General features: G+C 40.3%; 2 protein-coding genes across 6 annotated transcripts in view; one reads left to right on the plus strand and one right to left on the minus strand.

Annotated features, from left to right (window-relative positions):
* Positions 1–10556, minus strand: part of arhgap29a (Rho GTPase activating protein 29a) — a 34660-nt gene extending 24104 nt beyond the window's left edge. For all 4 annotated transcript variants that reach the window (XM_044104605.1, XM_044104603.1, XM_044104602.1 and 1 more), the window contains exons 1-2: positions 10277–10556; positions 8519–8895 (exon numbers count right to left, since the gene is read on the minus strand). In XM_044104605.1, coding sequence (XP_043960540.1) covers positions 8519–8795 — 277 coding nt within the window. In that variant the 5' untranslated portion in view covers positions 8796–8895; positions 10277–10556. The remainder of the gene's footprint in view (positions 1–8518; positions 8896–10276) is intronic.
* A 929-nt stretch (positions 10557–11485) lies between these two features.
* prkdc (protein kinase, DNA-activated, catalytic subunit) overlaps positions 11486–20819 on the plus strand; it is a 41519-nt gene continuing 32185 nt past the window's right edge. For both annotated transcript variants that reach the window (XM_044104612.1, XM_044104613.1), the window contains exons 1-22: positions 11486–11808; positions 12294–12370; positions 12456–12560; positions 12642–12716; positions 13469–13577; positions 13652–13764; positions 14019–14118; positions 14220–14275; positions 14977–15007; positions 15661–15818; positions 15943–16089; positions 16192–16356; positions 16438–16606; positions 17386–17435; positions 17548–17655; positions 17758–17907; positions 18010–18119; positions 18882–19041; positions 19137–19223; positions 19328–19447; positions 20158–20317; positions 20422–20531. In XM_044104612.1, coding sequence (XP_043960547.1) covers positions 11634–11808; positions 12294–12370; positions 12456–12560; positions 12642–12716; positions 13469–13577; positions 13652–13764; positions 14019–14118; positions 14220–14275; positions 14977–15007; positions 15661–15818; positions 15943–16089; positions 16192–16356; positions 16438–16606; positions 17386–17435; positions 17548–17655; positions 17758–17907; positions 18010–18119; positions 18882–19041; positions 19137–19223; positions 19328–19447; positions 20158–20317; positions 20422–20531 — 2535 coding nt within the window. In that variant the 5' untranslated portion in view covers positions 11486–11633. The remainder of the gene's footprint in view (positions 11809–12293; positions 12371–12455; positions 12561–12641; positions 12717–13468; positions 13578–13651; positions 13765–14018; positions 14119–14219; positions 14276–14976; positions 15008–15660; positions 15819–15942; positions 16090–16191; positions 16357–16437; positions 16607–17385; positions 17436–17547; positions 17656–17757; positions 17908–18009; positions 18120–18881; positions 19042–19136; positions 19224–19327; positions 19448–20157; positions 20318–20421; positions 20532–20819) is intronic.

The raw sequence follows: 20819 nt of genomic DNA on the forward strand, positions 1-20819 counted from the left end.
AGTTTGAATTTTAGGTATTTGCAGCCCTTACGGTGGTCTTTACCAAAATAAAGTCCACTTAACCTCTAATGCTTTGTAGGGTCACTGCAGGTGAAGGGTCAGAATACAGCTTGGTATCCCCCCACCTCTCTCTCCCCAGCATATCTCCTGTGGTCAGCGCTCCCTCTTACCCCCTTATGTGGACAAACCACCGACGGTCCCCTCTGTGGATTAGCAGATTACATGCAGCTGGTAAAAGGCACGGGAACTTAGCCTTTGCAGACCTCTCCAGTCACACTGAAACATTCCCCTGGATCTTAAACCTTTGAAGCCATTTTTCCCCATGACTGCATACACAAAGAGCGAGAAAGACCCCTAGGCTAGACACACAGCACCTTCCACCTAGACGGGGGGGCTTTCTTGTCGCCACGCTGGAAGCAACTGCCTTTGTCAAGCTTGTTAGCTTTTATTCAGTCAATGCAAATGAGAAAATATGATCAATGACGGTTGCATTCTCAGACTTCAAACTTGACTCAGATATTGTATTGAAATGTCTCTCTCTCTTTCTCTCTCTCCTTCATTTCCCTCTTGCCATCAAGAGACAGGGAGCTTGTCTTTCTCAATGCATCACCCCCTCCATAACCACCACACGGACACCACCTCTATTGCCCACTGTTGATGCAAAGCTCTGAAAGCTGGCATTCCAGCTATGCTTTTCTTGAAGCATAACTGGAATGCGCCACCCCATACAGACACTCACCATGTAACCTCTTGTTGGCAGCCAAACTGTTCAGGCATTTGGCTCAAGAGATGATCCAAAAGTTGTGTCCAGCAGCCAGAGAGTAGTGAGTCTGTTGGACAGAAGCTTAAAGATGGGGGTGGTCTTTTTCCTGCACCTGTCAAAAGACTGTGCGGGGAGGTGAGTGGAGCATTTAGCTTTAGCTATCATCCTTATCCTGAGACAATGCTGATATAGCCGTCAAAGCAACAACAAAAACAGCTTCAAGAAAACAGTGTGTGCCGTGTGTCACAAAGAAAAATTTGCAGCACAGGAGACAAATCGGACAAACAAGTCAAACTGTTCTCAACCTAATGAAGATGGATAATGGGGCCAGTGTGAGCGCAATCAACAAGGCCATCAGATACAGTTTGTTGAGTGACAAGGTTGGCATCTCCTTGATGGTAGATGTATTTGAAGTAGAACTTTATAATGCTAAGAAGTGTTCAGCTACGTCTTGTAATTTGGCAAATTCAACACCACAATGTGATCGCAATCTGAGTGTAGAAGACAGGACAGACTTGCCTGTTTTCCCCATAAGCTCAAACATTAGCTCGTACTACAAAGCAGCTCTAACATTATCAAAGTATCTGCTGGCTATGTGTTCGTTGTATCTATGTATGGAACCTCAGACCTCATATGAGTTGCAACACATCAGGAATAAATGTAAGAAAGACAAAAAGCAAGATGTCACAGAGAGTTCCTGAATCTATCAAACGTTGTAGGTCATTAGAACAGCTGGTTATCTGTTTAGTAACATCTTCACTGGTCTTTCAATGAGTACCAAGCTTTAGTCAGTATGTGGCTGAGCAAGTCACACGTGAGCATGACCCAATGTTCAGGAAGAGAAAAAAAAAGCACTAATACTTGGGGTATAGTTTCTGCCATCCTGTCAAAACAACAAAGACAGATAAGAGTGATAAAAATGATTCACCTTAACAACACGAGCAACCCACAAGACAGAGGACAACTAATAGTAGTGTGGGATCGATTTGACATTTCTGTTTAACACAAAAGGTTAAAGGGGAAGCCCCTTCTGAGCACTTGATTAACTGGATGTCATATCCTATTCAACTATAATATTGCTTATTTAATCATTTTCACAGACATATGAGAACAGACACAAGCTTCTACTGTGACCTCCCCGGACCCTAAATCAGCTGTAAAACAGACAAGAAGCACAGGACTTTTCCAACAAATCTCATCAGCATCAATCCCCAACTACTCATAGGCAGTGTGGGAATCCTGAAGTTTGACCTTACAGAGTCACAGACGTTGACCGTCTCCTAGAACAAAGCTGCTCTAGCAGGAAAAAAAAGGTGGCTATCATCATAAATCTCTAAGGAAAACAGACAAAAAAAAAAAAAAAAAAGAAACGTAGATGCACTGAGAAGGTTCTCCCATGGCATGAAAACATCTTACAAACTTGCCAGGCGAGTTTAGCTTTATCACCTGTATACGGCATGCATTTATTACCCGCACAGTGCATCATGTCATGCTTTGTTTCTTCGGGCAGACGGGATAAATAGGTCCGCCATATGTCACAAGACCCATCGAGTTTAATCCCAGAAGGTAATTATCTGGTCCCTAAAATGAGGATCACCCAGGACAATTAAGCTAATGTAACATATCCTGAAAGGTTGCTTAATTAACATGAAGATAGCTCAGCAGATCTGTAAGCACACCAAGGCTCTCTTTGACTGCAACGCGATATTCAGCAAACAACAAAGGCTTGTGTGGTCTTGCACTCGGGACAATTTACAGTGACTTTTAAGTCGGGGAGCAGTAAAAGAGCCATAAAAGGAACTTTTTTTGGAGGCTGCGTAGCTTTTACAGTGGATCCCAGACCCAGTGGGATAGACTGCCTAAAGTTAAACAACGCTTAGCCACTGCCATTAAGAAAGTCTGGAAGGGTTTGTGAAAAGCCCAGAGCAGAGGCTAATTTTAGGCTGGTATTTCGAGAGGGGTGATTTAGAATATTGCTCGCTAAAATGGCATCGAGGCTTTCTCAGAGGACCCAGACCAGAACCACTTTCCCACAAGGCATTTGCATCAGCAGTGAATATTAAACCCACCTCCAAAAGGAGAGAACACGCTCAATTTCCCACGAATCAAAAGCATACCAAAAAGTAAACCAGACGTCATGTAGGTTAAGTGACATTTTACATCGGTGACCAACAGTTGTGCAAACATTTGAGCAGTTAATCGCTGATGGTATGTTACAGTATGTCATTGCACAAGTCTGCTAGAAACATACTAAGTAGGTGTGTGTTAATCATTAAAATCCTGAACGGCAGAGTGTGTGCACAAAGAGAGCCACTAAATCCCACACTGATTAACTGACAGCTGTGAGTCAAAGGGAATCACAGAGAAACACGTAAGAACTAAATCAGCATGAATTATCCAATAACGGCAACAAAATCTATGGCTAGCAGCTGTAGTACACTCCAGCTTTTACCAGTTTATAGGGTGCTGAAGGTATTCCCTGAAACAATGCGAAACAGAAATCGGTTTAAGCTGGGTGCAGGGAGGCAGGACGAGAAAGCTTTCCAAGAACCGACTCATTTTCAGGACATACTATACCCGAGTGCTGCCATTTCATAACCAGAGGGAGCTTTTAAAATGAAGTCATACAAAGCACAAAAGGTGCAAAAGGTTGCTCAAAGAGAAAACTCATTTCTAGGGAGGCATGTTGTTTGGTCATACAGGACATGTGTAGCTATAATTTGGAGAAAACTTCATTGCACGCAAAGGAGGCAGTCGATTGAGGTTTGTTGAATAAGTGATGCATCTAAACCGTCACAGGCCACTAGTCCTCCAGGAATAGAGTTTGACACATGTCTTCTGCAATTTTCTCAGTCAGTTTGGAAATGTTTAGAAATCACAATAATCTTTACCAGAAGAAGCCAAAGATAGCTTAAAATGTGCACCAATTGTTTTCTTTAAAAAAATAAAAAATGAAAAAAAAAACACTACAAAAACACTGTTTAACAGCAGCTCCTCTCACACACAGTGTGACGTTGTCATCGTTTCACATTGGAAATGAGGCACAAATCAAGTTTGATCAGTGAATAATTCAGCTTGGCTTGTTTCATAACAAATGTCCAACTCAGATCCAATTATATAGAAATAACCCAATTGTTTAAGACAATTCAGATCCAACTGCATGGAGTCCAATTTGATCTGAATCATAATACAGTTAAATTCAGATCGTTTCTTGTTCGTTGGTAAAACCTCATTAAGTACGTGGCTACAGTGGAAAGGAACAACTTCCTACTTTCAGCAAAGAAGAGCTCAAGAGCAGCAACCATGGTGATCACGAGGATTTTGATGACGGTATTTTGACAAAGTGTAATGTTAATTGCTTGTTTCACAATAGGATACTCTATTACGCTTTTATGATATAAAGCACTTTGAACTGTCTTGGAGCTGAAATGTGCTATACAAGTAAACTTGACCTAGCAGCTGAGAGAACAATAAGAGAGAGGAACAGAAAGCACACACAGAGAGACACTGGACCAGGAGTACTTTCTATAAGAAAGCTAAACAAAATGTATGAAGTTTATGACAGAAATAGCTCTGTAAATAGTTCAGTACAAGACAGAGATGCATCTAAACACAGAAGCCCTGGTCAAGTGTCATTTTCCATGGGAAAGGACCAAAAAATACACAAACAGTGAGAGATCCCAAAAGGATTTCATAAGAATGTATTACTAGTCTGGTCTAACAGTAGGTATACTTTGAAAATAAATTAGAAATGGTGTCAAAACCCTGCTGTATGCAGCTATAGCTAATACATTGTTTTGTTTTGCCATTTTTAGTCTTTAGCCAACGACACAAATTTCATCACCGCCACTCTTCCTGGTGGATTTCAAGGCACTAAAATACCCGATTAGACGCCTGTCCCTTTAAGACCGGGTTATGCTTGCAAAACAAATAACATGTTTAGCCCTTAAGTACATATTGAAACAAACAACAATCGTCTCCTGATCTCACGGAAAGCACCAATGCACCGTTTGGCTGTTGACAGACTAATCCCATGACGGGGAGCATCAGAGGGCCTCCCCAGTCCAAACACTAGAGCCAAGGAGCCCACGTCCACAGCTCAACAAACGCCCTCTGTGACCCTCGCTACAATCGCCCATCAAAATAAAATCCTACTCGACTGCTGACATGTCTCTCATAGGCGCTCACTGGAGCAGGTCAGGACCTTTCAAGCAAACTCCTAATGATAAAATACACCCTAAACGTTGACTTGGCAGCGAATTACCCTGATACCCCATCTTCTCGGATGTGAGTAAATAAGAACATCCTACCAGGCCTCACCGACTGCAGCCACAACTAAGGAGCCACTATGTAATGGTGTCCTTTTAAGGATAATAAGCACCGCTTGAAAAATAAAACACTGACTGAAGGGGCGGGGGGGAAAAAAACAACAAAAAAACAAACAAAAAAAATACCCAGGGGATCAATCCTGCAGCAACGAGCTATTCTTGACTTGGGAAAGAAATGTTTGTACGAAAGCTGCCAGATAGCAGAAGCATGCTCGTCTGGAGATGCCTCTCGGGGACAATGAGTGTCAGTCTCACATCACTGACCATGAATGCGGGCACTGTTGCGAGGGGTACAGGGCCCTAAGTTGAATATAGCTTGTGACTACTGGCTCTGTGAAGTTGAGGGAAGAAGGGGTTGTGTGTGTGTGTGTGTGTGTGTGTGTGTGTCTGTGTGGGTTGGGGGGTGGGAGGGGGGGAAAGGGGGGATGAGAGATTTAGAGTAATGAAAGGTTTGAACTATTGTGTTGTGCTTCAGAGATAGTATGGCCATAAATTAGGAGGAGAGTTGCATCTCATCCAATCACTGCACAATCTGGTCACTCCCAAGGATCGGTTTCCGTTCCTCCATAGTAGACGGAGTCGTTTACAGAAACGTTCGAAAAGTTGGAATGTCATCTAAACGTCTATTTATTTTAGGAACTTCATCACCATTATACACAAATCGATGTATTATAGTAGCACCAATAAATATCGTAAAACCTTAGTTCCACATCACCCACCCCTATTAAAAAAATTGATAAAACTAAAATGTTGGCTTTATGAAGACCAGTTTCAGTCTTATTTTCAAAAGTTACTTTTAATATAACTAACAAGCCTCGTCTTAATGCATATTCTAATGTATTGACTGTACAAGGTAGCAATGTGGCTGCTTTTACCCAAATCTGCCCCTTTCCTGTAATTCAAAAAGAATAAAGCATCCCAGGGGGAATACTTTGCTTTTCTGACACATGCTGGCATGCATTTAATTCAATTTGGGGAAAAAAAAAAGAAAGAAAGAAAGAAATGAGAGGTGTTCTCGCTAGACCTATAAATCGTTTGCATTAACAGCTCAAGGGATTGACAGGCGCTGACGTTTCAGTTCAGGATGCATCTCACCAGCAATCATAGATAATTACAATTTAGAGTGAACAGGGGATTACAAACTGGTTTCTCAACGGTTCCTTAGCAGCAAAGCCAAACTGTCTAAAATGACAGCTATGCAACTGGGCCACATAGCAAGGACCTGTGCTCACATGCTGTGTGCCGATCCCGTTTAATCTGGTTTTAAACAGACTCAAAACTGCAACTGTATCTGATTACGCCAGAGTCCAGGCAGACAATATCCAACAACCACGAGGAATCAACTTGTAGCTAAACCCTTCTTCTGCTCCATGAAGCTACAGCTTTAAATCTCCTGGCACATGGCGGTTTACCGCTTCGATCCGCAAGTGTGCCAACAGAGTTACTGAAAAGTTGCTCAAGCTGCTCTATGTAGGACTGCACCTTTCCTAACCTTTTGAGGAAATTAAAATAAAAAAAAAGGAAAAATATAGGACAAACAAGAAACATTTCCTTTTCATCATGCTTTGGAAGCCATGGTACTTCTAGTGAACAAAAATGGCCGACACCACCGTGTACTTGACTTTATATCAATTAGAGCTTTCTTAAGCAAAACATTGTGATTTATTTTAACAATCTCTGGTACAAGAATTACTGGCGAGTTGTTTTTCTTTTTGCTTTTTTTTTTTAAATCAAAATGTTGAGGATGCAGTGGTTTTCCAACAAGGTTCCCATGCCAACAACATCACAGATCTTCAATCAGACTTAAAAGCAGACATGAGGACAAACAGAACAAGAGAACCAAATACAAATGCTGTGTATATGTGGGAAATTTAATTATGACAGTGAGATCCTTGGCATCACTTCAGGCAAAATAATGCTCAGTTTACCAAATGAGTTTGAGAAGACATCTCAAATGCTGCATGAGACTTTTGCAAAAATCATGTACCACCTTTTTTTATTGGTTTATTTACGGTACTGTAAAGTTGGCTAGGTTAAGGTGTTTGGCTCAACCTCACTCCAAAACAAATTATCTAGATAAATAATGGTTACATATCCGGTCTATGTCAGTCATCCCTTTCTCACAGAAGAGCAAGAGGGGACAGAGGATGATTTCTAGACCTTGGTGGAGATAGAAAAGCTCAGTGGATACGATTATTTTCACTCGAAAGTATCAACCAATCGCCCAAAACTAAGAAATCGGTGATGATTTTTCGATGCACCCGAGGACAGTCAAGTTTTAGTCTGCTTTCCATAACCCTAAGGCAGACATTTTTTCTCAACTTTCTCATTTTGAAGAGTGGCCAAAGGAAATGGGCCTCCGTCTCAAACCATATGAGCTTCAGGAAAACAGTAGTGCACAGATTGATATAAACCAATAACTGATCAAAACGGAAAAGTAAAACTGAATGCTTATAAAAATGCTTCATGCTTTGCCAAATAATAATAATAATATATAGGGTAGCACCTGTAATTTTGCTGAAAACTACTTGCTACAGCGGATATTTTGCTTCAATGAAGAAAGGTTTCATTTGACTTCACAATCACAAGCTTTTTATACATCTTTACTTGGATTGGAAATCACACTGCTGGGAACAGTTAGCGCATCATTTCAAGACAGCTTTCAACTTTTCCCTCAGTGGCGTTTTGTTACCCGGCTAAAATAAACATCGTTTTCTGCTTTACAGGAAAAGATAAGAACTAAAGCAAGACTGAGATAAGACGGGTTGACTGACTGAGCGGCCAAGGCCGCCACAGGACAAAACAGGTAGCCGGGCCCGGCTGTTGTGTACACTGGAGCGAAAGCAACAGTGTGTGTACACAAGAGAGAGGACGAGGTCGATGGCTACATTCCGTTATAAATGCTGTTCGCTGTGCTTACACTGTTCAGCGTTATTTTTTTATTTTTTCCTTCCTTTCCAATCGCCGCTGTTGAAACCTGTGACTTCAACTAGAAATGTGGGACTCTTGTGAGAGACAAACAAACCGATAAGAGAGCACAAGAGAGACATGTTGTTTTAGTACAGAACACTAACACCAGATCGCTCGGCTCGTATGTGAAAATGCACACACTCACACGAGTCTAGCATAGTGACGTTGACGTGCAACTTGGTGCAAAACCCATTTCCACATGGCTGTTGTGGAAACAAATCTTTCACAGGTCCCCTCCAATGACACTTGGAATGTCTGAAAAAGCTCAGCTAAGCCCAGATTAGGTTGCTGGTGTGTGTGTGTGTGTGTTTATTTTTTTATTACTATGCTGCAACTCGGTAAACCCTTCAGGCAGTCTAGAAACACACCGTTTCAGCCACGTTACATCGACAGAAGAGAAATATAGCAAAAGCAAATACACGAGATGCATGCAAAGACAGCATGCTTCCTAACACACCTTTGGAGTTGAAGACCTCTTTGAGCTGCAGGAGCACGTCAGCAAATTTGCGTACGTCGCTGACGAGCTGCATGATGTAGTTTGGATCGGCGGGGGCGGCGTCTTGGTTGTCCGAGCTGACCGAGTTGTTCTTGGCAAGCCTAGAGGGGCTTCCCGACCCCATGCTGGAGCTGGAGAGTCGGGAGATGCCTAAAGTGAGTTTATTTCCACCAACACCCCCGCTGCCTCCGCCTGGTCCTCCGCCGCTACTGCTCTGGCGCAGCATGGCTGCAAGCATGCCTTTGGGGTCCCGCGGCCCTGGGGCCTCGATTCCGGTTTCCCTTCGATTCAGCTCCGTGCTCAGACCGACCGCTGCCGTGCAACAGGGATGGAGGGCGCTGTCAAAATGAGAGAGAACTTTATGAGCGTTAATCTGGTCAGAAGCAGCGGCAATGTTATGAAATGATCAACCGCTTTATGGCAGTGACACATGAGACTGGAATCGGTTTGATTTGTGCAATCCGTGATTAGGAATAATACATCACTATTTCTGCTGTCTGCTGTTCCTTTCCTGTAAGAAGAATGATGCAAGAACTTATTCCAACCATTTGCGTAAGCATCTTTCAAGAGTAAATCTTCTAAATTTTCTTAGAAGTTCACAACATGGAGAATCTACAGGGACTAACCATGAAGTGGGGACGATCAATTACTATATATTTTAACTGTTGGAAATGATTATTGTAAAGAGAATCTAATTGAATCCAAAGGATTGGGATTGCTACTTTGGCCATTTGAACCATTTTTTCTATTGCTGGTTTTATGAGATCACCAATAAACAAATCTGTTCATGTCTCTGAAAACAACCAAATATAATTTTTAATAAGTATTTGTTTCTGTGAGACTTTAGTCAGTGATAGATTTAATCTAGAGACAACGAGAATTGTTGAATTTTTCAATATTTTTCTCAGCATATTCATCATCATGTCAATAGATACCACAAAATATTGGGGAGAGCATTTTAGGTGAATATTTACATCTCCCTTATAGTTCTTACTGTCCACTTCATTTTGAAATGTTAGGCATTGATTGATGTCGATGACATGTCATTAATAACAGCGACCTGTTTATAGTAAAGACAAAATTATCTATAAGACAGATGACTGGAAGGATGAACCCTTTACGGTTAAAAACCCCTGATTTACAACTTAGAAGTTCCACTTTTATTTGTTATTTACATAGAAAAATATATTATTTAATTAAAGTCTATTTAAAGTATATTGTTGGGGAGAATCGGTGTGCTGTAGAGAGGTGTTTCTGCGCGTAAACACTACGTCCCGGACAAACGCGCCACTTCATGAAAAACCAGATGCCGTCATTATTTTTGACGTTTTTTCTTCAAAAAGTATATCGAATTACTATTAGTGTGGTCTGTTCAGTAGGGTGGGCCAGTTCAAGTTGACAAATTATGATTTTGAACGTCGGCGTTTAGTTGAGCATAAAGACTACAAGTTGAATCTGACGTAATTGTTACCAACGCGCATCTTTCGTAGCTTTTAGCGTACGCCGGTAGGAAAAACTAAAGGTAGTTTTCGTAAAGGTAATACAAGGGTACATTTAGAAAGAACACAAAATAACACTGGAGTATGAGTTGTATAATATAGAGGTTGCCAAAAGTGTGTTATTTGTGAGAGCATAAATCTCTGCTGACCGTGGTATTCCGCTAATTGATTAAATGCTTTTTGAAACATTTCTTATAGCTGAGAAAGTAAACGTACGCACCTGCCGTTGAATCCTCAAACATTACAGGGAGAGGGGTGGGGGTATCCAGAAACAGAGAAAAATCCAATGACCAGAACGGAAAGAAGTTACTTAATCCACATGGACACTGTGATATCCTTGTCGGTTACAGTCGCGACGTAAACGCCGGTAAAATGCAACTCAGTTCCTCAGAGTGGGAGCCTCTTCCGTCCCTATGTGATACACACCGCAACTGGCTGGTGAGCGTGAAGGTATGCACACGCCGTGGAGCTTTCTACACCGACCTATGAGAACAACAGGTGCCCCGAAGTTTAAACTAGTGAAGTACAAAAAAAAATGCTCGGTACATCCTGTTAAGCCTTTCAAAATAAATGCTTTGCAGAAATTAGTCGCCAGCAAGTAAGTGTCCTTTTACGGCAATATGGTAAACCCGACTATAGAACCATACAATTAAAAGCTTTTTGTATAATTGCAATGAAAAGGGAAAACTCAAATGAATTGATTCGAGAAAATAAAATGCTGCAAAAATAACAAATAAATAAATAAAAATCACGGACCTCAGTAAAAAATAAGCCAAATCTAATTACAATTACAGAATAAGGTTAGTGAATCAGAACATTCTAATCTAGCAAGTCCTAGAAGGGCTTAAAATTAGACTCGCTGCAAAATATCTATGAACGTTTTTATTGAACTCTCCATCATCCGGTAATAACTTTCTTAACTTCACTGAACCAAAACTTTGTAATTTTTTGCTTTAGTGGTCGAGATTGCGCACGTCAGGCTTTTAATCCATTTAAGAAAACGAAAAAATTTGATTTTATTTATTTTAAAAGTATGATACATTTTGTACGCAATAAACTTAATGTAAACCTTGATATTATTTTTGGCGTTTAATAAAAGATTTCCAGTATTATCGTAGGACCCGTGGGCAAACATTGCTCACTGATGACATCTGCTGGAAGGTTAAATGTAGTGTAGTGAAAACTATAAGGCATCATTGTAAGGTTTCATTTGGAGGACTGAAGGCCTCCAAATGTGGGTCGCGCTATCCCCTACGCCACCACAGCACGCCCGCTAAAACATATTTTAGCAAGAATTTCACACATATATCTAATATCCGTTACATATATATATTACTAATTCAGTGAATATAGGCTGTATTTAAAATGTAAAACAAAACTTTTTTTTTTTCGCTGCTTTCATTTTGAAACTCTCCCAGGTGACTTCCTGTTGTCGCTCTTCCTGGTGTAGGATTTGATTGCGCTATCTCTCTGCTTGGCAGGTTGTTTTGCTTCTTCTGACCTCCTTCATTCTGTGGCTGCTTTCGCGCTAGCTCAAGTAATGCGGAGCATTTAGCAGCCTGTCACAGCTCGGACGGATGGCTGGAGTCATGTCTTCCCAAAGCGTCCCCGCTTCAGGGATTCAGAGGCTTCTTCTCCAACTTCATGAATTACTTTCAGATGAAGACAGTCGCTCTGCAGCTCTGAAATGTCACGATATAATCGGTGATCTGGGGCAGGAGTGCATGCTAACAACCACTGAGAATGAACTGGGTAAGAGAGGTGGTCACATATCCAAACGGCGCCAAACTCCATTCAGAGAATTACAGTTTGAACTCTTTCATGCTTGAGTTGTTGACAGCGGTGAAATATACTGACGAACAAGGCGCTCTGCTAATGCACAAGTATTAATTGTTTGTTCGTCATACAGAAAATACCTTAATAAGCCTGATATAGTCCCTTTTTTATATATCTTGTATCATAAAGCTCTACCGCCAAAACGGAACCTGAGCTCCCATTGTTGTTATTCTTTAACCATGTGGTTTTCTGAGCAAAACAAAGATGCTGATAAGTTCAAACCATGCAAAGCACACACTTTCCTGCCATATTAACAGATTAGGTTCTTGCAAAGTTTCTCCAAAAGCAGATTTGTTTCTTTGTTGATGCTGAAATCGGATTGATTGTCATAAAAATGATTTTTATAACATGAATTGAAGAAGCACTGACGTATGCTTTCTCTCTGTTTCCATCTAACACAGCTTTACAGATGTCACTGTTGTTCTCAAAAGACTATGGACTGCTCAGCTTCCTCAGGAAGTCCCTGCCATTGGAGGAGGTGAGCATTTTTGCAGTATTCTGCCGTTAAACAATCACAAAGTCAACATAAAAATCTTATGTTTTGATGCATTTTTTTTTTTCAGCTGCGGGACACCCGGGTGGAAATTCTGCTGTTCCTAGAGAAATTTCTGGACAAAGTGTCGCCGAGAGTCAAAGGCTGGGAGAAAACCTATGCCATAGACATAAGAGTGAGCTCGTCCACAGTCCAGGATATTTGCTATGTTACATTTGATAGCAGAATGGTTTCTTAGTTTATTTATTGTTTGCAGGACTTGTGCATGGGCACGTACACAAAAGAAAAACTTGCCAAATGTAGGACGCCGGTGTTGGAGCTGCTTATAAAGGTCAGCTTTTTGTTTCCTATGTAGTGTTGACCGAGTACAAATAACTTAGTAACTTACCCATTTCACATTACAAAATAAACTTTAAAAACAGATAAAGTTGACAAGTAAATACAAATTTATGTCTTGATTATTTTATTTATCTCGGCCTTGAAATATAATTTTCCTCCTTATTTTATTGCGATTTTGATTTTCTATTTTAGTATTTCAGACCTATTTAATAACTGAACTGTAGAATAAAAAAGAAAAAAAAAAGATTTTTGGCTTGTACAGTTTTTTTTTCCTCTGAAGAGCCACAAAATAAGTCGCCAAGTTTGCAAAAGTGGTTTGATTATTGAGAACCGCGCAAAAGGTGACAGTGGCTGATTTTGCAGACGGTTGAGGCAGAGGTAGATAAGATCAGCAGGCGATCGGCCAATCACCGATCAGCCATAATTAAGGAAATTGGGGAGGTTGGGGGTGATTTATGCAGCACCAGTATGTTAATGTTTAATCACCTCACAAAAGAAAACAATCTGAAGCTTTCGGAGTGTGCCAGTGAGAGTCTGGACCTAAACTTGATTAGGTTCCTGTGTTGTGACCGTTCGTTCCTGAAACCCCTTCAACTGTAGATGACTTGAAACAATTCTGGGAAGATGAGAGGGGTAAAATGTTTCAACAGGGATCTGGGAGACTTAATTCTTACTGCATTTTATCTTTCAAGGAACCAATTTGTTCCTCTCTTGACTTCTTCACTCTCATTGACCGCTCCGCAGGTTCTGCAAACAACCAAGGCCTCCAGCGTGGCTGCAGAGTTCAAAATCGGCAACATCTTTGACAGATTTTACAGCGAACTCTGTCAGAGGAGCAAGTTACCCGACTCAGGTGAGTTCTTTTTTTTTTATGACATGAGACCATTGGGCTCGTCATTAGCTTTCTTTTTTTGCTTTCCTCCTCAGTTCTCGGCAAAATCTACGAGTTGCTCGGGGTTCTGGCGGAGGTTCATCCCAGCGAAATGGTCAACAACTCCGACAAGTTATACAAGGTCTATCTGGCGGAGCTCAAAGAGCAGGTTGTGTCTCTTTCTTTTTTCTTTCTTTTTGTCTTCGTTCCTTTGTTTCATTTAGTGCCAGGAAAGGACAGGAAAGATAAGGAGCGCGCGATGGTTTGAGACCGATTGCCGTAATCTCGAGTTCCCACCAGCTCAACGCTCAGAACTTGTATCTAAAATTAGAATTAGACTTGAAAAAGCTGCTATCTGTTGTTAGCAGACATTTGTGTTGTACTGATTGATTGTTTCCCTCCGCCCCTCTTTCTCTCTTCCAGATGACTTCCTCAACAAAAGAACCAAAGCTTTTGGTTGTGGCTGGATGTTTACGAGGCTTAACTGCCCTGATGGTTAATTTCTCCAAAACCATGGAAGAAGGTGGATGACAACACGCTCGTCGACATGTTTACGTTGCGTTGACTTATATTGAAATTTTTAAAAAAGTACTGTTTTATTTTTGTTTTTTTTCTCCCTTCCAGACCCGGTCACATCCAAAGAAATCTTTCAATATGCCCTGAAGTCCATCACTCCACAGGTTATTAATGCACTCTATCTGCTCTTTTTTTATATATATATTTGGACATATTAAAACCAGGATATTCAGAGTATTTTTTATATAGATGGAACATCACAAATTAGTGCAGAATTGTGAAGTTGAAGGTAAAGGATGTGTGGATTTGTACTCCTTTGAGTCGGTGTGACATTGAACAGTTTTTAGCTTTACTTCCAGCTTCCTGGTCTTCATATTTTAATAAAGTGTGAGTAATTGAGGTTTTTATTTTTATTTCTTGAAAGCTGAGGAACGTCAGCAAAAAATAAATATTTCTACATTCAGATTATTATTTTTTATTTTTTTTTGCAAGAAAATGAATTATGCAACTTTTACACAGGGCAAAAAGTGAGGCCAAAAAAATGGGAAAAGGAAAAGGAAAGGAGGAAATACAGAAAATCACACCTTTATAATTTATAGAACATTTCTTATACGGAGCCACAGTGATCCGTCTCCCTCTATCTGGCGAAGAAAAGAGTTGCCTCCTCTTCTTCTGGTCTTCGTTTTGTAAAAATTTAATCTGTCCTTGTGCATTGATGCTATTATGTGTTACTTTGTTTTGGTTTCATCAGAAGGTAATAAAAAATAAAAAAAAACATTCTTTGTAGTAATGTCACAAAATCTGAAAGATTGAGAGGTTTGAAAAGCTGTATACCAAAAACCTTGAGGCTGTTACTGTTTCACAGATGGAAATGAATCGCTACGCTGTCACATTTGGTGAGCCTTATTATTATTATTATTATTTTATATCAAAGCAACGCAATATCTATGTATTAGGCTTATTAGGGCCACTGTAGATAGAAAAGAAGGAGTACATCTAGGCCAAAAAAGATGTCTTGGAAACTTGGACACTCCTAGGTTTGAGAAGTTGAAACTTTGCTTAAAAAAATCTCAGAAATTTTGCCATTAATCTTAGAATTTTTTTTTAAGAAAAACCTTAGAATTTTCTGAGTTTGAAAACTTACTAGAAAAGTTCTGAAACTTTGAGACTAGTCTCAGGAATTTTCTAGAAAAGAAATGGGCGTTTCTAAGGTTTCATATTTTTGACTTTTGCAATTTGGAAAATTCCCAAAATTGTAAAATTTTCAATTTTTGAAACTCATACAATAAATAAAAAATAAAAAAAATCATAAAATTTCTGGGTCTGGTTTCAAAATTTCCAAGTTTCTTTTCCTTACAAATTTTTGATTTTTCAAGGTCAGAAATTTCCAAATTTGTTTTCTAGAAATCAAAAAAATATATATATATTTGGGCAAAAATGTACTACTCCTTTTTTTTTTTTTTATCTACAGTGGGTCTAATACGCCACTGCACCTAACAGTGTTTAAAGATTATTAAATTAGAATGAAAATGTGTCTTTCTTTCGACAGCCGGGCTCCGGTTGTTTGCCAGACATGCGTCCCAGTTCAGCGGCTGCCTCATGGACCACTACAGGGCTCTGTTCGAGACCATGTGTAAGCTCTGCGGACACATCAACGGCGAGATGAAGAAGACGAGCTACAGCGCGCTCGAAGCCTTCCTCAAACAGGTTCGAAAACCAAAAACTCCAATCCTAACCCCATTCATCTGCTTATGACATTATTACACGTGTACACTTGTTTAATGATTCATTTACCTGAAGTCCTGTGCTGCTGCCGCTGTCCTTCTCCCAGGTCGCCCTGTTAGTGGCGGACAACATTGAAGAGCACAAAAGCAAGCTGAAGTTCTTCATGCAAAAGTTCTGCGGCATCATTAAAACCATGGAATCGACGCACAAGGAGCTGTCCATCGCCATACGCGGATATGGCTTCTTTGCAGCTGTATGTTATCGCAACCTTTAGATGCTCAATCAACCTCTTTTCGTGTGAAACCACAATAAAACAAATTGCTTCGTTTATCCCGTTTGTCTTTGATTTGTGCAGCCGTGCAAAAAGGTGTGCCCCCAAGACGTGGATCTGATGTACACGGAGTTAATTCAGCGCTGCAAGCAGATGTATCTGACCGAGTCTGACGGGGAAGATGACAGCTTCTACCAGCTGCCCAGCTTCCTGGACTCCATAGCCAGTGTCCTTATTCATCTGGACAAGGTAGAGACATGAGGACACTGCACAGTAAGTCAGAGGGAAAGGTTGTGCACATATACTGCACCAACTCCTTTGTGTATACAGATTCCAGAGGTGTATACTCCACTGCTGGAGCGCCTCCTGGTGGTGCAGATTGACACCTTCCCTCAGTACAGCGAGAGGATGCAGTTTGCCTGCAGCAGGTCCATCCTGAAGGTCTTTGTGGCCGTGGCCTCCAAAGGACCTGTGCTGTGGAGTTTTATCAGCTCAGTGGGTAGGTTGAGCCGCAGAACACTTGGATCTAATGGCTGACATATTGAACGGTGGGTGGGATTAGGATAGACAGGCTAATAATCTCCCATTGTGTTACATTGATCCATTCATCACCAGTTATCCAGCCAACCATCAACCAGTTAACCATCCATTCATTGATCAATTAACCATCCATCCATCGACCAATTAACTGTTGACCAGTTAACCACATATCCATACATACAGTACAGACCAAAAACTTTTGGTCTGTACTGTACATAAATACATAAGTTTAAGTGTCTATGTTCTACATCTATGTCTATGTTTTCAGACTGGGACGACATTTTTGTCCACGGCCCTTCTCAGGAAACCAAACGGATCTATGTCAGATTTAATTCTGGACTCTGTCCAAGTCATTTCAAAATGTTTCTGTTGTGCTGGTGAAGCCTTTGTTTTGTCGATCTGGTTGAATGGTCGGAGTTGATGTGATCGCAAAAAGCAAATTGTCTTCGGCGTTCCAGCTGGGACTGTTCTTATTTTCATCTACTGTAACTTTTATGAAACATTGCTTCTTGAAGTGAGCAATGGTGCATGTCAAAGTTCTGAAATTGTTTGGGATTTTTTGTTATTTTTTTCATTCAACATGACAGCAATCTGACTCTTGTGATGTTGTTGCATTTTGACTCTCCATTTAGAATGAATCAATGTGTGTAAAGATAAACTCAAACTTTAAGCTTATTGTTTCTGTACGTCTGTGTTTTTGGACAGAAGTCAATGTTCAGCCTTGCTTCTTTTTTTCAGTGCACCAGGGTTTGATTCGAGTCTGTTCGAAACCCATCACGCTGTCTGAGGTCAGTCGTGCTGTTTACATGTGGTTTGCACAGAACTACTGAATGTGACATCTGCTCCTTTTCTTCTTACCGCAAAAACGAAAGAGGCTTTTATTTCCATTTTTTGTCTTAGGACAGTTCCTCTGAGTCCACGGAAGTTCGGACTGGAAAATGGAAAGTTCCCGCCAGTGCCAATTACCTCCCGCTCTATAAGGGTCTATTGGACTGCGATCAGCTGAAGGTGGAGTTTTGTTTTAATGTGATTATCTTCCAGAGGTGAAATGTATCGGTTTGGCCTTCTTTGCCACCATAATCGTGTTTGGCGTCATTTCACTTCCTGTAGGATTCGGGATTTCTAGACGGAGCTTTCCTGAGTCAGAACGCGGCTCTGGGCTCCGTGAGCCGCCTTCTTTACGATGAGTTGGTCAAGTCAATTCTGCGCATTGTGGAAAAGTTGGACTTATCCGTGCAGAAAATAGCAACAGGAGAAGAGGTGAGGGTCGCTCTTTATGTATTTGCATGAATAATACTCAAAACTCCTCCTCGCCCGATGATTCTGACTATAATTCCTGGAGCTTGTCTTTGTGTTGGTTAGGCCCCCGACGATGCAGCCCACGTTCTTCCCTCTTCAGACCCTACAGCAAACCTGTTGCCCAATAAGATCAAAGACTTCACTGCTTTTATCAACCTGGTCGACTTCTGCAGGTACAGAAAAGAGATCAAACCCAATTTTTGTCAACCCACCAGCTGTGTGCTTTATTTTCCACCTAGCTTTGATTACCTAAACATTACTTTATTAAAGAGTTTAAATACCGAACGGTTGTAGGTATCCAACTTTTACAAGGTTATTTTACAATACAGAATGACTGCATGTCCTTAAAAAGTCTTGAATTTCACGGATACGAAATTAAGGCCATAAGATGTCTTAAACAATAAAAAAAAAGAAAGTATGATGGTGTTAAATAAATTAATCTCTGGTTTTCCATTGTATCGTGACTATTTAATCTCGTAACTTCTATGTAATTTATTTTTCTCTGGACTTTTCTGTCAAGTAAACATTTGAGTTCCACGCAGACATCTTCATTCCATTCTGTGACTTAGCTAGTGAAGTTTTGTTAATTTATGTTAATTATCTTCCAGAGGTGAAATGTAGTAGTTGGGGCTTTTTTGACATAATCAAAAAGCTACCTAGCTAGCTACATAGCTTGTTAGCGGCACTAAAAAAAGCTAGTTTAACAAGCTAGCTAGTTAGCGGGACCTTTTTTTGGTGTCTATCATGGGTAAGTGTAAATTTATCGGCATTTGACACTAGACTGGCACTACTAGATATTACATTTTTATTTCCGTCATGATACAAGTCTCACATTTCATAATGGTCTTGAAAAGGTCTTAAAATTTGCGTTGGAGAAAAGTGCAGAAACCCTGACAATAAATGGGTGAAGGCTTCAGTTTTCTTCTTCTCTGCAGTGAGTTGCTGCTGAACACGCATGTGGAGTATTTCCAGTCCTGGATGTATCCCCTGAGCCACGAACTGATCCTGCACTCCATACGAAATCCACTCGTCAGCGGCTTCTATAAGCTGCTGTCGGTCGCCATGAAAGTCGCCAAGAGGATCAAGTACTACCAGGTCAATTTTCCTTTGTATAACTTTTGACTTTTCTTTTAAGTACGCTTCAAAAACACAGGCCTTAATTTATAATAATAAAATCTTCTTTTTATCAGGGTGTGGGACTGAGAAGTTCTGCGTCCAGTCAGGATGACACAGTCAGAAGTCCTTGTTTTTCTCTCTTCTCAAAGTTTGGGAAAGAGGTATTTTCTCATTTTGGAACATTTTTTTATTTTATTTTTTTTTATTTGTTTGTTTGGGGGTAATTTCCTAACACACGTTTAATTACACACGTGTTTCTTTCCAGGTGTGTGTCCGAATGAAGCAGTACAAGGATGAGCTGCTGGCTTCCTGTTTGACCTTTGTCCTCTCTCTGCACCATGACATTGTTGCTCTGGACATGAATGCCTACTGTCCAGCTCTGGAGGTAAGGGCAGAGGAGGTTTTAAAATTTCTTCTGCTTAGTGACATAACTGGGGTTTAGGAGAACTGGTAATGAAAATGCAGTTAACTTCGTTTGTCCTGAGAATTTAAAGCCAACTTGGCACACTCCCAGAGTTTTCTGTCCAAACTCAAAAAATCTTTAAGTGTACTTTTTTGCTTTAAACATATATCTTTATTTGGTTTTGCTTTTATTTTTAATTTATTTATTTTGCTTTTCATTTGTTTAATTTGCATTTTCTGTTTCATTTCAATTCATTTAAAGTTGCCTTTTTTCCCCAAAATTTGTTCTGTTTTTGTCTTAGATTTCTTGTTTTTTTCTTTTTCTTCAATTCATTTAAGTTAATTTAGACAGTGTTTTATAGTCTCTTGATTTTACTTTTTTATCATGCCTCATATTTTTTGACAATTCAAAACACAAACCTCAAATTACAAGCATATTAATAATTTCTCGTAATTATTCAATGCTATAAAAATTTAACATAAGTAAATAAGAATAAGCCAGAGTTTGTGGGAATGCAGCAACTAAAATGTTTGAAAGTTGTACATTTGCCTTACTTTTTTTTATTTATTTAACATTTAGTGTTAAAACAGCTATAGAATCATTGATGAGTTATTATGAATCGCTCAAAATGTTTAGTTAGCTGTAGAAGTCAGCTTACAAAGATTGTCAAAGACGTTCTTGTTCGGTTCCAGACGGCTCTGAGGTTGGGTCTAAGTCACATTCCTCTGGCGAACGCAGCCTTGGACGCTCTGGAGGACTGGTCCTCCCACCTCCCGCTGGACACCATGCAGCCGCACTACCCCAACATCCTGCCCCTCCTGGATGGATACCTGAAGACCACCTCCTCCAGCGGTAAGAAGCTCTGAGGGGACCGGGGGGGGGGATTGGGACTCTTGTTGTTTTTGTTTTCACTTCAATAGGTGCAGAAGATTTAAACCCGATTCTTTTTGCTTCAGATAAAGATGAGAGCAAATGGGAGGTGATGTCCTCGTTGTCTTCAAGACGGGACAAAGGATACAGCAGGGTGATGACGAGGCTGCTCAAGAAATCCAACCAGCTTTCCATGGTAGGACCCAAGTTATTTCTTTTGCTACAGAAAGTCATGAACTATTCATTAGCATCAGTCTATGTTAAATGATTATCTGTCCAGTGTTTCCCCCAGTGTATTATCAGCCTGGCGGGCCACCAGGCTAAGCATTGCTTATTTATTTAAGTCTTTTTAAGACTTTATTGTTGCCGTTCAGGTATTAATCTTCTGATCTTTCAATAATGCATAATTATCAAGTGATATTTTCAAATTTCTTGTCAACTTTAAACAGTTTTTAACTAAAAAAAGACCCCGACTGGCCGCTGT

Source organism: Gambusia affinis, linkage group LG21, assembly GCF_019740435.1.
Source record: "Gambusia affinis linkage group LG21, SWU_Gaff_1.0, whole genome shotgun sequence".
NCBI lineage: Eukaryota > Metazoa > Chordata > Actinopteri > Cyprinodontiformes > Poeciliidae > Gambusia > Gambusia affinis.